This window comes from Myotis lucifugus, unplaced genomic scaffold, assembly GCF_000147115.1.
Source record: "Myotis lucifugus unplaced genomic scaffold, Myoluc2.0 scaffold_889, whole genome shotgun sequence".
NCBI lineage: Eukaryota > Metazoa > Chordata > Mammalia > Chiroptera > Vespertilionidae > Myotis > Myotis lucifugus.
In genome coordinates, this window is record NW_005871937.1 from 1 (window position 1) to 17,248 (window position 17,248).

Sequence of the window (17,248 nt, forward strand, 5' to 3'; positions counted from 1 at the left end):
GGGGGACGGAGCTCCTCCAAAGCTCATTACACACCCGGGGACCCTACTCGCCAGGCTGCTTCCGACCAGACTCAGAAAGCTCCCCCCAGGCCTGGACTGGGAACAGGTCTGTGCTGAAGGTGGGAGGGACCATAGAGGTTCATGCTGATGGCGACGCACGAAACACCCGCCAGAGGCCCCGGGGAACCTGCCGTGATGGCGAGCGGGCCGGCCGGTCCAGACAGCCCTGTGGTTGTACACGTGCTAGACCCCAACAGCCGTCTTGTGTATTTAAAAACGTCCTACGCAGGAGTGCAGCCTGCAGCCGCTCCATCAGGAGCGCCCCAGCAGGGCCTTCCCATGCTCCTGACGCAGCCACGAGCTTTCCAAGAGCTTTGGGCACAGACTCCAGCAGCACTTCGAGCAGGGGCTGAGCCGCACAGGCAGGGCGTGCCCAGAGGCCGGTGCGATTCCGCAAGTTCCCAGGGCATGGAGGGCGGCAGCACAGCGTGAGCCAGGGCCGCAGGACCCCCTAGAGGAAGGAGAGCGCGAGGAGAGGGACCCGCTGCCGGTCAGTGTGGCCCAGGCTGAAAGGGGGCTGGGTGTGGCCTAGTCTGCACCTCTGGGAGTTTTCTCACCTGCAATGAGACTTTACACTAAAATGCTCTGGAGGTCAGCTTCCCAGCATCATACCCTAGGATTTGCAAAATGCCAGCTTGGTAACCAGCCGGCTGACATCGCGGTCGCCATGGCTACCCTGAGGAAGGCAAGCAGAGTGGACAAAGCAAAGACCTGCCACGTCTCTAAGGCTTGAGACCCGAGCTCCGCCTGGAGAAGTCTCCTTCAGACGCACCAGGACAAACAACGGAAGGGCTGCCTGTGAGCAGGACACCCGCCCTGCACGCCTCCGCCCTCGGGCAGGCCCTGCCACAGAGACCAGTGGGCGGAGGCGGCAAGTTTCTCGCCTGTGGCTCCTGCAGCTGCTGGAGAAGAGAACCAGGACCCCACACTCGGGGCCCCACCTCCCCCTGCACCCCGTGCTGCCCCCAACCCCCTGTGCCCTGCTGTAGTCACACCGCCATCAGGATGGCACCTGGTAGGTGCCAGGGACAAAGACCAAAAATACACACTGCTGACGGGTCGCTGCGGAGGCCCCTGGGAACGGCTGCGCGGCCCCGAAGGAAGCGGCAGCCCCAAGAAACCCTGAGGTCAGCAAACCAGAGCTGCACTCAGCTCGCCGGCTCTCAGCGACCAACACTCAGGTCACCAAGAAACGGAGACGAGAACTGTTAAAAGGAGGTCACAGCATAATGAGATGCCGTGGAAAAACACCACGGGGGAGGGAAATGCAAACTGTAGAGATGGAGGGAGGCGAGTGTAAATTAAGTCCGTGGTGTCACAGAAACGCCTCCACTGCATCAGCCCCGGTGCCACCCACACAGGCTCGGCCACACCCCGAGCCCGAGCAGCCCTGCGCCCTCCCGCACCCCACAACGGCCAGGGCGGCTGGGACGGGGCCTGAGCAGCACCTGCCGAGCAAAACGCCGCCCGCCTGTCCCCCACCGCCCTGGGGCCACCTGTCCCTCCAGCGCTCGGCTGCTCAGCCCCGGCCACGCGCTCCCCGCTGTGAAGCGGCCTAGCCCACCTCGTCTTCCGTGGAGACTGAACGCCATGACCCGAGAGACTGCAACGTACAAGCGGAGCTCAGGTGCAGCCACCAGCACGGGAGGCGGGGCGAGGGGTCCACACCCGCTGGCGTGGCTGGGGGGGGGGGGGCCGGGGACACCTGTGCCCGAGCGGAGCGGCTGGGAGAGCCGCTTACCTGCCTGCCCTTCACCACGTGCTTGGGCACGGGCACCTTGAGCTCCAGGTCGGTGTAGTCCTGGGACCAGGTGTAGTTCTCCCGCACGGCTCCGTTGTAGCTGTCGGGGTTTCTCTGGAACTGCTCCTGTCCCCTGAGGAAGAACCACAAGTCAGGTGCCAGCCCAGCCACAGCCCTCACACCTCACCACGCGTGGCTCCAGCCTCCTGGGTAATGCTGTTACCTGTGAGTTTCTTTTTAAAACCCAGCATCAGTCGTTTTACCTACAGCTGGCACCACGGCTCAGCGTCGCCGCCAGCCCTCCCCAGCGAGGTCCTCACCCACACGACCAGGCCCGGCAGCCGGAGCCGTCCGGACCCCAGAGCAAGACCCTCATTCAGACGAAGAGGGTCCCTGACAGGCTGCTGCTGGCCCCGATGGACAATGCGAGCTCCCAGAGCAGTGTCCACAGGGCACAGAGCACAGGTGTGTTCACACCCTGAGGTCATAAAACACAACCATGGCTCCCTGCCGGCCAGCGGCGTGGCTCAGGGCTGAGCGTCGACCTGTGAACCAGAGGTCAGGGTTTATTCCTGTCAAGGGCACATGCCCAGGTTTTGTGCTCGATCCCCAGTGTGGAGTGTGCAGGAGGCAGCCCATCAATGATTCTCCCTCATCATTTATGCCTCTCTCTCTCTTCCTCTCGCTTCCTCTCTGAAATAAAAAAAAATATTTTAAACAGGGAAAAAAGATTAGACTTATCACTACAATCAAATGTCCCCAGTCCTGCCCTGGTCCGTTGCTCACTGGTTAGAGTGCCCACGGACTGAAGGGTCACTGGTTCAATTCCAGTCAAGGGCACGTGTGGGAGGCAACCAATCGATGTGTCTCTCACATTGATGTTTCTTTCTCTCTCCCCCTCCCTTCCACTCTCTCTAAAAATCAATGGAAAAAATATCCTCTCGTGAGGATTCACAAAAACAAAAAACAACAAGAAAAAACTAAGTGATTCTATACCTGAAATAAAGGAGGCAGGGTACCTGGGATCTCGCGTAACGTGCCTGCGTGCTCGCTGCTCTGACCACCGATCAGACGCTCCGCCAACGTGAACACACCGGTGTTTACTATGAACTCCCCAACCGACTAAAAATGAGACCTGGTTACATGAGACATTTCCTTACATCATGTTAATTATTTTAACAAGGGAAAGAGGCACTCCAATTTTTTACAATTATGTAAAAGTGAGATATACATTTAAAACAAAAAGTAGGTCATCTGTTCCATAAATATAACCATTGAAGAATGCGGAATTCTTAGTCTTTTAACTCCATTCTCTACTCCTCGTCATCCAAAATGAGGAAACGATTCCAATCACCAGACGACTTCCAAAGGGAGCAGTACCGAGACGGAGAAACCACACTCCAACCTCCAGGGGAACGGGAGGGGGCGCCCGGCCCGGCCCCGGCGGAAGCAGAGCCTGGAGACAGCCTAGTGGGTGGTCACGTCGAGATGCGGACACGCACCACCCACTCAGCAGGCACAGACCAGACGCCGCAGCCACGGCCCAGCTCTCGTCCCTGTCCCCCCGCCCCACCCCCCTCAGCCAGCTACTGCCCCGAGGGTGTCCAATGTGCCCACAGAGGTGACTCACCCCAGTTTTCACCTGGGCCTCCGAGTGAACCTCAAAGTCACAGCCCTGAGTTCTACCCATCCTGACAGCCCCACCGAGTCCTGTCAGGACCCCACTGTCACCCTGAAACCCCCACTTTACATCCAACTTCCAACTCACACGTTTCGGCCTCGCCCCCCGGGAGGCTGTCAGCTTGGGGGACGCTGTCCTCGAGGGGAGAGCGACTCTGTCTCACCAGCCGGGCCCACGGTGGTTTGGGGACGACACGGGGACACAGGCCACAGCGGGGTGGCTGGAGCCCACCCTGCCTGCTCCTGACACTGGCATCAGACACCGAAACGTCCCTTTTAAGAGAGTCCAAGTCCTGCTGCAGGTGACCAGGGTCTGATGAGTAAAAGCTCAGCATCCGAGGAGACGCAGAAACGGGCAAAGTAGGAAAGGAGGCGGCTGGGGAGGCGGAGGGCTGGCGGGCCTCCCAGGCCCAGGCAGAGAAGGTGGGGGGGGGGGGGGGTTAGGGCTGGCGGGCGAGCCTGGGCCCCCTCTGTCCTGGCCACAAACCACTGGCCCATGACCAGCCGCTGATGGTCCCAGCCGACCGGGGACGGGTGTGCCCAGGCCTGGAAGGAGGAACCGGCACTGCCTGCGCCAGAAAGGAGGCACCTGTTGGAGTGCGGCCAGGAGCGAGGCCAGCTCTGCGGGAGGTGGCATGGCGAGGGGACCAGGGAGCCGGGGAGCCAGGGACCCCAGAGGCAGGGCCGAGGGGGAAAAGGCGACTCTACCAGCAGGTTTGGTCCCGGAAGGAACGGCCTGGTCCTAAGCTGAGAAGCTGACCTCCTCAAAGGGGTGGGTGCTACCATGACGCCTGCCCCGTTCCACATGGAGGCGTGAGCGAGCCCTTCCTCACAGCACAATCCCAGCCCAGAGGGCGGGAACAGCCACCCCAGCGCCAGTGCTAGCAGTGGGCACCCCTGAGGAGAAACAAAATGTTTACTAAGCCTCTCCCCACTAGACACTCAGCTGCTACAAAGGAGAAACAGTACCTTGTCAGCCACAGGAAACATCACAGAAAACCACCCTGTCCAGGGACAGCTGCAAAGAGAAGTCCGACTGACGAGATGTGGCCCCAGGCAGGGAGGAGGTGGCCCGTGCAGGGAGGAGTGGCCTCCATGGAGGGAGGAGGTGGCCCCGTGCAGGGAGGAGGTGACCCCATGGAGGGAGGAGGTGGCCCGTGCAGGGAGGAGTGGCCTCCATGGAGGGAGGAGGTGGCCCGTGCAGGGAGGAGTGGCCTCCATGGAGGGAGGAGGTGGCCCCGTGCAGGGAGGAGGTGACCCCATGGAGGGAGGAGGTGGCCCCGTGCAGGGAGGAGGCCACACCTGGCCCAGGAGAAAGGACACGCTGGAATGAGGCCCTCGGGTGGCTGCAGCAGGACCTGAGGCGGGAAGGCCGGGAGTGGGTGCAGGGGAAGTCTCTGTGTGATTTCTTCAACGTTTTGGGCACCTGGGTTATCTAAACGTGGAAAGTGTCTTAAAGACGCACAATAAACAGACCTGGGGACTCTGGGCACCATGCCTTGGGGCTCGGCAAGCGGCTCCCAGCCTCTGACGCCTGCAGCCCACACTGAGCTGCGGCCGCAGGACCAAGAGATGCGGCTGTGGTTAAGGTTCTAAGCGTTAAACATGCAGTTTACTTCCAGATGCTGTTGTCACTAAAATGCTACACTAAGTACCAAACAGCCTGCATCCTCAGAGAAGCTAAGGAAACCGCCTGAGACACGGCTGGAAACCCCACCACACAGACTGAATGGAACCACAATCCCACAGGCAACACAGACCGAGTACAGAAGGCACACCTGCCCTTCGAAAGAAAGGCTCAATGCAGACAGGTCACTCTCTGACTCGAACCATGAATTTAACGTAGCCCCAAAGAAAATTTCAACAGATTTTCTCATAGAAAATTTAATTTCCAAAAAAAGCCTGGGGGAGGGGGAGGCAGGTCTCGTCCTCCAGTGAAGAATGGCCAACACAGAGACAGACGTGCACAGAGAGAGGAAAAGAAATACAGTCGCCTGCACAGCCAGTCGTGTCCAGCACACACACAGGGCGCGGCGTTTCCCAAAGCCAGCGAGGCCGAGAAAGGGGCCAGGGCACCCGGCCTGGCTGCCACCCACCAGAGGGCCCGGCCTGGCCCTGTGACGCAGGAGGCCGTCCGGGAACCTGTCCAGCAGATGTCCATGCGCCTGTCCAGCAGCACGGCAGCGACGGCCAGGCCAGGAACCACCTAATCACACTCCCCAGGGGACTCGGGGTGACGTGCGGCCACGGGGGATGCTCTGAGGGCAAAAGGTCCTGCTTCCGTCAGCGTCCCCTCGCGTGGGCGCGCCCAGGCCCTCCCAACACCTCCCTCCAGGGCAGGCCAGGAGTCCGCTGGGACAGCCCCGTGAATACTGGGCTTATCGGCCGGTTCCCAACTGTGACAGGGGCAGGGGCCAGTGCCGTGGGGGAAAGGCCAGCCACGCCCACCACACGCTGGCCGCAGGACAGGTCCCTGCTACTGCTTGTCCCCCATGGACGCGACAGAGTCCACACACAGCAATCACGTGACAGGAAAACATGGGCCAACGTGAAAAATGTTATAAAACACAAGTTTACAAAAGAAAACATGACCCACGGTTGCCTTTAGGGAGAACTCACTTTCATCACACACTCTTGTAACTTCTTTTTTATTGTTAATCCTCACCCGAGGCTGTTTTTCTATTGATTTTTAAATAGCGTGGGAGAGAGGGAGGAAGGGAGGAAGAGAGGGAGAGAAACATGGATGTGGCAGAGACATCAACCGGTTGCCTCACATATGCATCACGACTGGGGCCGGGGATCAGACCTGCAACCCAGGTCTGTGGCCGCCCGGGAATCGAACCCACGGGCCCTCGGTGCATGGGCTGACGCTCTAACCACTGAGCACACTGGCCAGGGCACACTTGTTTCTTTTTTTTTTTTTTATTGCTTAAAGTATTACAAAGGGTATTACATATGTCTCCTTTTTTCCCCCGCCCTTCAAAAACATTTACCCTAAGTCCCCAGCGAGCTCACCACACCACAGGCCAGCAAAACGCAGACTGTAGAAACTCTATGGGCCAACACTTGCTTTTTTAAACAAATGAATTTTGAGGGAATAAAAGAGAATAGAGGGTCAACTACAAGCAATGTTTGGCTGGGGCCTTATTTGTAGATTTACACACACTGTCATCACTGTTATGTAAATTGGGACATTACCAGAAAACCAGGCACTGAAACACTGGCGGGTGGCGGAGGGCAGGGCAGCACGGGCTGGCGTGGGTGCACGGGGCCGGCGCGTTCTTCCGGCTCTGCCGTCTGTGATCAGATTCTATGAAAACATCCTCGGTGGGTGCACGCTGTTTCCCACGGGAGCAGGCCAGCTGGCCTGAGGCCTTCTTGGTGTGACAGGACAGCACTCCCGGGAGCTGGCTGGCTAGTGCTGAGCAGGCTCTCTGCGCTGGGAGCTGCTCTCCTCACACAGGGCGCACCCACTGTCCCGCCCGCGCCCGAGCCCACAATGCTGGCCCCACCCTCACATGGTGGCGCCACACAAGGACGTCACCCTTGTACATGTCAACTTCTCACACCCTGAAACACACACTTCTCGGGGAAGAACTGCCGCCGATCCTCACACTGTCCTCCCCACGGCTCCCGGAGCCGCCCCCGGGCTCGGGCAGCAGCTCACCTTGCCTCACAGCTTCCGTCTCCAAGCAGCTCCACGTACATCAGTGCTGTCAGTACCCAGGCTAACCTCTGCTGGGAGGAAGCGAACAGCTACATGCTAATAGCAAATTCCAAATAAAAACAAAAATGCAGCCTGGCAGGTATGTATGGCTCAGTGGTTGAGCATCAACCTATGAACCAGGAGTTCACGGTTTGATTCCTGGTCAGGGCACATACCCCAGGCTACAGGCTGGATCCTCAGTAGGGGACAAGCAGGAGGCAGCCAATCAGTGACTCTCTCTCATCACTGATGTTTCTCTCTCCCTCTCCCTTCCTCTCTGAAAGCAATAATAATGTTAAAAATGTTAAGCTCCTAAACCAATCATAAAAGGCACTTCACACACGGCTCAGAATTACCTCCCCAGCTGAGAACAGATGGCGAGGAGACACGTGCCGAGGGGGCAGCCGGAGGAGGAGCTGGAGGGCTCTGCTGAGAGCTGGGCCTGGGCGCCTGAGGCCGTGAGCAGTGCCCGCCCGGAGGAGGCGTGAGGGAACCTGAGCTCCTCTTGCACACTGTGCCCCAGGGGCACCTGGGACCTGCCACGCGGACACGAAGACACGGAGCAGCCTCCTGACCAGCCTGTCGGCCAGGCTTCAGCCGGCAGCCATCACACGCGCTCTGGCCTGTTCCCGGGAGTGTGCGCGCCATGCACATCACAGTGTAGAGCGCCCCTCAGGCAGCCCAGCTGCCAGGCAGTCATTTACTTTCTCTCATCTTCTTTGTTAGAGAATTCTGTTTCTGATCTATAAAGGCAAAGCCAGAGGTGGCCCAGCCTGTGTACATTTCCATCGCATCCCAGCACCAGCTGCAGCGACACCTGCCGGCCGAGCGGTGAACTGCAGGACGACGCAGCCGCGGACCAGCCGGGCAGCCTGCACTGGCAGCTCTGAGAGGCGCCTGGCTGTCCCTCTCCTGCTGCCCTCGGCACAGCACCCACCATCCTCTGAGCACAGGCACGGGTCCGGGCAGTCCCAGCAGGACCCTGGGCATCACCCGTCACCATGTCCTCACCACGACAACGTGGAGCTGGGAGCCGGGCAGAGCCCAGCACTTTCTCAGGTGCCCTCTTGTGTGTCCAGGACACATGTGCCCAGACTGCCCTCTAAGGAATAAAACTGGGCCCTGTCAGCCCTGGGCAGGGGTAGGGCGTAGCTCAAATTAAAATTTCCCTCCAATATCTCCTAAACCACCCCAAAGTGCCACATGCGTGGTTTATATGTACAAGAGAGCCCTGTGGTCGGCAGGGCCTGGAGGGGACGGGCAGAGAAGCCAGAGCTGGGTGGGCGGAGTGTCCTGTCTGTCGATGGCCCTTATGGGACCACACTTGTCAGTCACGGACATTCCAACAGTGAGCTCTTGTGTAGTGTACACAGTGAATACGGCTCATACTGAAACGTGTGTAAAATACAGGTGCACACGCTTTTAGTGTCTTACTGCATTTCCCCGCAGGGCCTCTGCTGAATTTGTTTAAATCAAACAAGCGTGTGACAGGACAGCAGGACGAGACGAGTGGCCGCTGCCCATGACTAGCACTGGCAGAGCCTCTCGCAGTGGGTGGCCGACAGGAGCCAGTGGAAGCCAGCGTCTCAGACCTGGTTCCAGGGAACTGGCTTTTGGACAGGGTGCCGGACGACAGAGCTTGTGTGTGGTCATCAGAAGAGTAACTGCCTCACAGTTTACAGGGTGCAGACCCCGGGCACTGACCGGGGACCTGGCACCACCTGGGGAGAGCAGGACAGGCTGCTTCCACGCCCACTTCCCGACCCAGGTGGGACTCGGAGACATGGCCGCCACTTCCTGCGATGTTCACGGAAAAGCTGTGAGCTCCTGAGGGCTGAGGCCCTGCCAGGGCGCTGGTGCGTGCCCCCCTGAGGTTTCCCCCCAACAAGCTGGGGCCTCACCAACAGCTCAGGCTGCCCAGGACTCAGCGCTGGCCCAAGAACAGAGAGCGGTCTCTACAAAACCTCCACAACCAGGCAGCCATTCTCACGGCTACTCAGAATCAAAATCAAACCCCCTTTTTAAAAAGTTTTTAGAAGTTATAAATACAAAAAATAGTAAAATAAAATGTATGCTCATTGCAAAAAAATTAGAAAACATAAGGGACAAAGATGACAATGAAAAACACTCAATTCCACCATTATTAATAATGTTTCCTTCCATGCCTTCCCTCTGTATAATTTTAAATGTTTTCCAAATTTGTTGTTAGTTTGAAGCCTGCTTTTCTCACGTGATATTCTATCATGAGAATATCTAAGTCAGGGTTGAACCAAAGAAACGGAACCAGAAGAAATATATTCAGAGATTTACTATAAGAAATGGGCTTTGGTGCCTGTGGGGCAGCGAGGCCAGTCTGAACCCCAACAGGCCACTAGGGAGGCCCCGAAACAGGCTGAGCTGCCGTCCCAGGGGACCCGCCCCACCTTTCCGGGGCTGACCGCCCAGGAGAGCCTCCCTGAGGCCACAGCACCACCCTGCGACCCCGATGGTGCTCGCTGAGGGACATGAACTGCCACCCCCACACCACGTCTGCGCTCCTAGGACACCGTGCGGATGTCTTAGCGTCCAGCACTGTCCCTTTGGCCGATACAAGTGATGCTGGAATAAACGAAACGGACAGAAGTAACTGGATATTCTGTCTTCACTCTCCTCTCTACTTCAGGGACAGGCTTCTGGAAAAGGGGAGCCCCAGGGAGCCAGCAAGGTCCCCGGGGCCACCAAGGGCAGGACACGGCCACGTTCCACCAGCCCGAGGGCAGGGCCCGCTGCACACCTGAAGGTTCGGGAGAGCCCCCAAGGCCGCGTCTCGGAAGAGGGAGCACCAGCCCAAAGCAGCGGGGATCCAGATGCCCAGCAAGGCTTCCCCGCGAGCTCCCGGAGGCGCCGTCACTGCCTGCAGGAACAACACTCCACAGCCCTCGAAGGAGATCCAGACGCAACCAGGCATTCACAACCTCCCGCATCCAACATGAAGTTACCAGGTGTGGGAAGAACAGGAAAACGCGGCCCAAATCAGGAGACCATTCAGTCAGCAGAAACAGCCAAGAAATGACAGATGATGGACACTTTCAACAGCCGCTACAAACATATTAAACAATTTAGAGCAAAGCCATGTGAGTAGAAATCAAACCCTAAAAAAGGATCCAAGGGAATTTGCAGAAAGCACGCCTCCTGTCGGCAGTGTGTGGTGAGCTGAGGTGGGACCCCCAGCAGGGGAAGAACGTCTGAGGACAGGACCTCGGAGAGACGACGGAGAAAGCCTGGGCTCAGGGCTGAGATCCCCTGCAGCATAAACACAGGGAACCCCCAGCACACGGAGCTCAGACTGCGGCGAATGAGGAAGGGAACCACTGGAGCAGGGGGCACGGGTCCAGACAGGGACCATCGGCACTCTCCCCCCTCAGAGACCCTGCGAGCACGAGGAAGACAGAACGACACTCTTTTTTCTCATGTGCTTTTATTGATTTTAGAGAGAGGAAGGGAGCGGGGGAGGGAAAGAGAAACATCGATGAGAAAGAAGCATCAACTGGCTGCTTCCTGTGCACACACTGACCCAGGGTCAAACCCACACCCAGGTCTGAGTCCTGCCCGGGAACCGCACCGGCAACCTCTCAGGGCACAGGACGCCGCCCAGCCAGCTGAGACCACCGACCAGGACTGGGACATGTCTATTTTTTAAAAGGCTCCATTCAATATGCAACGAGAATATCCCCAGCAATGAGGACCCCACAGGCAGCTCTGGGACCAACGCAGGGGGAGGCTCCTCCCAGCCGCCTGCACGGGAGCTGCGTCTGAGACGAGCATCCTCGGCCGAGGGCCAGCGGATCCCTGTCCTGCGCTGACCCCTCCAGGCCCTCCTTCTCTACTGGAGTCCCATGTACACGCCCAGCCCCCTCCCGCGCCACCGGCCTCGCCGGCCGACACCTGCTGTCTGAGCCTCCTCTGGTGCTGCCCGTCCACCTTCAGTGTCACATCACCGCCTCCACGTGCTGCCTCACTAAGAGCTGCGCTCAGAACAGCCTGAGGGGGTGCAGCAGCAGGAGAGGGGAGGGACGCTGCGGCTGAGGCAGAGGAAGGGCTCCCCTGGTCAGGACAGGGCAGGGACGAGTTTCCCAAACACGGCACCAGGAGCCCAGGCAGGCATCCCACCAGGGGCAGAGGCGCATGACCAGCTCACAGACCAGGACGCAACCCTGAGGAGCAGCGAGGGCACAGCCTCCACTCACTGACACGCCAAGGGGACTCTGGTGCACGGCCCCCTATACTGACAGCCCCTCAGGTGCCGGGAGGCCAAGGACCGTGGCGCATGTACCGCCATGACCAGCAGGGAGGGACACCACCGGGACTGCCGGAGCCCACAGACCCTCGGCCTTCACGGCTGAGTGACCCGAACACTCGGCCTGACCTCACCAGGGACAGAGAGAGGAAGGCGGCAGCCACTGCCGTCTGTGTAAGCAAAGTACTGTCACTAGGCCTGCAAACATGAGGAGCTAAATAGGTGCTGGCAGGGCGCTGTCACCCAGTGAGAACCACTCCCACAAACCCCCACCCCCACCCCCGTGTCCAGCGAGAAAGGGCTTACCTGGGAAGAGGTGGGGGTTCCCTCGGGGTCTGAGCAGCACCCGTGTCCAAGGCCCGTGGCTCTGCAGCCTCCCGGGAGCCGGGGGCCACCTCCTGCACGTCACGCAGCTGGCCGTGAGGCTCCGCAGGCCCGCCCGAGGCCACAGCCGCGTCTGTGGTGTTGACCTCCACCTCGAGCTCTGGGGCAGGGACAGGCGCCTGCTCCCCCGAGGCTGCAGCTTCTGCCTCCGCAGCCTCCGCCTCCTTCCTCCTCATCTTCTCCTCCAGCTCCTTCCTCCTCTTTTCATCGTCCTGGCGAGCCATGCGGTCGAAGTTCTGGAACACCTGGAAGCAAACGTGACCCAGCAATGAGCGGCGGAGACGTGGCAACGCCCAGGATGAGAGAAAGGCAGCACCCACAGCCGTTCCCGCTGGGGGACAGATCGCACTGGACTCGACTGAGCAGCTGTGGGCCTCTCCACGGGGAGTTCCCAGTCCTCAGACGTGCAGCCCGACAAGCCGAAGCCCGCAGGAACCCAGCCCAGCTCTCGGCCCACCTGCCATCACTCACACCTGCTGCCAGCAACACAGACAACACGCTGCCCAGGGGCTGCGCGAGGTGTGGGCATCAACAACCCCACTGCAGAGCGAAGGGGGATCCAGCTGGCCTTCGCTCCCCAGAACAGCGGGGGCTCCCTGCACAGGCCTGGGAAAGCTCGGAAATTCACTCAACAAACCCTGTGCCCTGCCTGCCAGGGGCAAGAGCACCCCCACTGACAGCTCCCCCAGAACTCAGCACGTGGGCGAGCCAGCTGGTGTCCTCTACAAGTCACACCAGGGAGTGCAGCCAGCACAGACGACACGGACAGCGGGCAGGACAGGCGGGGCTGCACACTGTGTGTCAGACCGAGGGCTAGAACCCCCTTCTTATGAGGGAAACCTGAAGACTTCCTGGGAGGAGGGGCCTGAATCAGACCTTCAACCAAAGGCACACCTTCCGCAGGAACCACATGTCCAGGGGCGGGGCCACCATTCCCCCCCTGGAAAGTGGGGGCAGCCTCACCACCCCCAGCAGCCATGCTCCCCAGTATTTACCCAGAGGAGCTCAACACACAAGCCCACACAGAAATGTGCACACGGCAACTTGACTCCTATCTGTCGAACTCGAACCAACCTTCAGTAGTGACGGGCACACATGGACTATGACTACTCGACGCGATGAAGACATGATCACGCCAGGAAGAGACACGGAGGACCCTTACGTGCATGTTAAGTGAAAGACGACGGTCTGAAAGGCTACATCCTGTATGATTTCAACTCTGATCACCTCTGGAAAAGGCAAAACCACAGAGACTGGAAAAAGTCCCACGGCGGCCAGAGGCTTGGGAGGAGGGAGGAGCAGGTGGCGCAGGGATTTTCAGGGCAGGACACGACTGTGTGATGGCCGTGGGGGTACGTGTCACTGCATCTGTCCAACCCGAGTGTGCAACCCCGAGTGAGCCCAGTGCACACGGCGGGCTCCGGGAATGTGCCGTGTGTGCAGGTTTATCGGCGTAACAGATGCTGTGACTCCGGGGTGATGGCAATGGGGAGGCTGGACATGTGGGTGCAGGCGGTGATGTGGGACTTCTGTCCAACTATGCTGTGAACCTAAAAATTCTCTACAAAATGTCTCAATAAAATAAAAATTTTAAAAAGTGGGTAGGAGTCAGCCTCCGGAGGACTAGAATGCAGACAGAACTAAAGAAGGCGCTGAACTGTGCCAATCTGTACAAACATTCTCTCAAGACCCCGGAGAACGCTGAGGAAGGCAGGCGGCTCCGAAGGTGAGGAGCTCGCCCCCGGCCTGCCAGTGACAGAGGAAGGAGAATCATTCGGTAGCACCGAGCACTGACAGACGTGGCAGCGGAAAACAGTCCTAGAACCTGGAGACAACACCCGCTTCCACTCCTCGCTGCACCCACAGCCTCCACTCATTCTAGAACCACGGGACTGTGGGGCTGGAAGGGCCCCCTGTGACCTCCAGCCCCTTCTCCCCGACAGGGGGTGACTGGCCAGGACTCCAGAGCTGGGAGGGACGGTGGGAGCGGCTCCCTGACCCCCTTGGCAGCTTCTGTGCAGGCTGGTCAGACTCTGGGCAGAGTATCTGAAATGAATGGAATGGCAGCTGACCTAGTTTTTCTTAACCAGTTAACTGCCACCCGTCGCGTCCAAAACGGAAACCATCCCCACACACCACGATATTCTGAATTTAATTTAAAAAATCAATTTGCAATGAATATTATAAAAATAAATATATTACAATTCGGGTGTTCTTGAATATTTTCAGCTGAAAACTCTCACGAAAAATGATCTTAAAGTTGGTCAAGGCTGCCACTTCGGGAAAACTTTTTTTTTTTGCAGACGCGCGTGGCGTGTGGGGAAGGTCCACGCTTGCGTCTAGACCAGCAGTTTTCAACCTGTGGGTCTCGACCCCTTTGGCGGCCGAACGACCCTTTCACAGGGGTCGCCTAAGACCATCCTGCATATCAGATATTTACATGACGATTCACAACAGTAGCAACAGTACAGTTATGAAGTAGCAACGAGAATAATGTTATGGTTGGGTCACAACATGAGGAACTGTATTAAAGGGCCAGAAGGTTGAGAACCACTGGTAGACGCCTGTGGTGGACAACGGTTTACAACCACTGAGCTACGTGGAAAGGAGCTTGCCTCTCCCGGGGGCTCCTTCAAGCTGCGTACCAGGCTGTGGTCCTCAGAATTCGGGGGGAAGTGTGAGAAGCTCTGCACCAGCCCAAGCACGAGGGAAGCTCTCGCATTCCAGTCCTCCACCCCGGCCCTCTGGGCCTGTGAGGGGACGTCCAGCACCCCACCTGCAGGCAGCACCCTCAGGAAGGGCAGACGAGGTGACCCTCTGAGAGGGACACGGTGCAGCACCTTCTGTTGGTGATAACGTGCAGCTGACAGACAAGATGAACGTCAGGTGCACCGCAGCGACTCGACCTCTGTCCACCTCACAGTGATCGCCACGGCTCTGGGGTGGGAAGCCCGTCACCACGCCGGTGACGATGTTCCTGTGCTGGCAGCCACCCACCACCTGCCTGTGCTATCAGTGGGAATCTGTGCTGACCCAGTATCTCCACGTCGTGCCCCAACGCCCGCCCATGCTGACCTGTGGTTAAAGGACAGCTCCCAGGTCCACCCGGGTCTTCCCAGACAACTGCCGGGAGTGCTGGCTGTTCAGGCTCCTGGGCAACCGCCTCTCCAACCATCTGCTGGAACTGCCCTTGGTGTTGGTGAGACTCACCCGTCCACCCCCCCCCCCCACTCTACAGCCTCTGCTTCTCCCCTCCCTCCCCTGCTCATGCCCCAAGGGCTGCCCTCCACCTTCAGCTCTTCTCTCCTCAAATTGCTCCAGTTCCTGTCTCCTGCAAGATCCAATCCTTCGATCCCATCAGCCTGTAGGCAGGGGCTTCTGTCTGCAATCTCAAATCCGACGTGTCTAACACTGGCCCTTTCCCCTAAACTCAAATGACAGTACAGTTAATGCACTGTCATTAATCCAGGCGCCCAAGTCTGGAACCTCAGGTCATCTGATTCATCTGTCCCCTCCCTCTGCCTGGAAGGGTATATGGAACATAGTAGGTTCTTTATACACTGACACCAGACAAACGAGTTACATGTCAGTTCATCGGCAAAACAAGGGCAAAGGCCAACCTTTCAGGCTGCGTGAGAATTAGGTCGGGTGGCGCCTGCAATGTGAAGCCCCTCCCACAGTAACCAGCACATACCAGCGCTCAGCAGCTGCTCCTTCCTCCTCTCCGCACCTACTTTCACCCTAGAGGACAGGGTGCCCGCCGACTGTGGGATGGGTAAGGAAGAGCTGGAATCACAAGGACCAGTCTGTGGAATCACGTGACCTTGCTGAATTGGCACCCTCACCTGCCACATAAAGCTCAACCGTGTCCACTTCCCAGGGACGTCCATGGAGTTTAAACTGCCAGACACCCTCACTCAGACGCTGAGGGCGAGGGACAGCCGGAGGTTCTGATACCGAGACCCACTCCACCCCTTGCTAGACCCTGTCATCTCTGCAGTCGCTCACCCTGCAGGCTTTGTCTCTTCTGCAGGCGCAACTGCAAAGGCGCGGACAGGTGTGCGCCCCAGAGGACCTGGGAGGTCGCACCAGCGCTTCTTCGGTTCCTACAAACGGGCTCGGTCCCAGCGAAGTCCCACCTCCCGGTGAAACCTGATTTCCAAGCCTATCGCCTGCCTCCCAACCGGCTGTCACCTACTGGCCTTGCACCGTTCTCTGCTCTGATGTGTTTTATCTTCTCAAATGTCACAGCGTCACAAGGAGGCCGACGTGAATTCCCTCATTAAATACCCACATCGCAGTGGCGTCTCCAAGGCTCTGGCAGCCGAGTGTGGCTCCTTGTCACGTTCCAAGGAGCACAGTCAACTCGGCCAGTGAGTATCAGTAGGACCTCACACACACAATGCATTTAGCCTGGGACACAGACACGGGCTCGGACGCGCGCTTCTGACCTAGGAAGTCACATTTCAAATAAGGGGACCACACCCATAGGAGCCCCGGGTCACCAGGCCCCCCGCCGCCTCCAGCCGTGGCCCGGGGCGCGCAGGTCCGCGCTTCCATCCCCGACCGGCAGCCCCGGCGCCCCCTCCGCGGGCCCAGCGCTGCGGGCGCCGAGCTACTGACACCCAAGTGCGGCGGTGTCACCCGGGCTGCCGAGCGCCAGGCCCGCTGCCCCGAAGAGCAACTTGATATGCGACCAGCGGCTCTGCTTACTCGCAGCCGCGGGCCCAGGCGGCGAACCCAGGCCAGCGCCGGAGGGAGACGTCGGCGGCCGGGCGCGCAGGGAGGGACGGGCGGCGAAATCGCGCGGGTCGGGGGCTCCGGGGAAGGGGGCGCCGGAGAAAGGGCCTCCGGGGAAGGGGCCTCCCGCCCCCGCCCCGCCTGGTCGCCCGGCCGCCCGGTCACCTGCAGCACCACCTGCAGCACCAGCGCCTGCGCGGCCCCGGGCGGGAAGCCCATACGGTCCGTCGGGTGGCGCAGCAGGCGGTAGAAGTCCGTCGAGCACGCGCAGGAAATCCTGGACGTTGCCCACATGCTGCAGGATGCCCAGCAGGGCCTGGTCGTACAGCTCGGCCGCCCCGGGCTCCATGGCGTCGCCGACCGGAGGGAACTCGCTCGCGGCGGGCCCGGACGCCGGCCTCGGCTACTTCCGGTGCGTCGCGGTAACGGCTCCGCCGCCTCCGGGCCCGCGAAACTTCGGTCCGCGCTCGCTCGGTCTCGCCGCGGGGCAGCGCTCGGGCGCCCGCGCCGCTGGTCCCCCCGCGAAACGCTAAACCACCAACCTCACCCTTGCCAGGTGGAAAAACCGGATTGTAATAATATACAAAAAAATGAGGGGCGTTGGGGGGGGGTAACAGCCATCCTAGAAGGAGATTAAGATTAGAGTCGGTTTGATTAAGTT

General features: G+C 59.3%; 1 protein-coding gene across 1 annotated transcript; it reads right to left on the reverse strand.

The window, feature by feature from the left end:
- Positions 1–285: 285 nt before the first annotated feature.
- Positions 286–17,094, reverse strand: NUDCD3 (NudC domain containing 3; the record flags this gene model as incomplete). The annotated part of the gene is given in 5 exon segments (XM_006109783.3): positions 286–511; positions 1,766–1,934; positions 11,770–12,092; positions 16,765–16,846; positions 16,848–17,094. Coding segments are annotated over 5 exon segments (889 nt in total), but the record flags the coding sequence as incomplete, so codon positions are not given.
- Between the last annotated feature and the right edge of the window lie 154 nt (positions 17,095–17,248).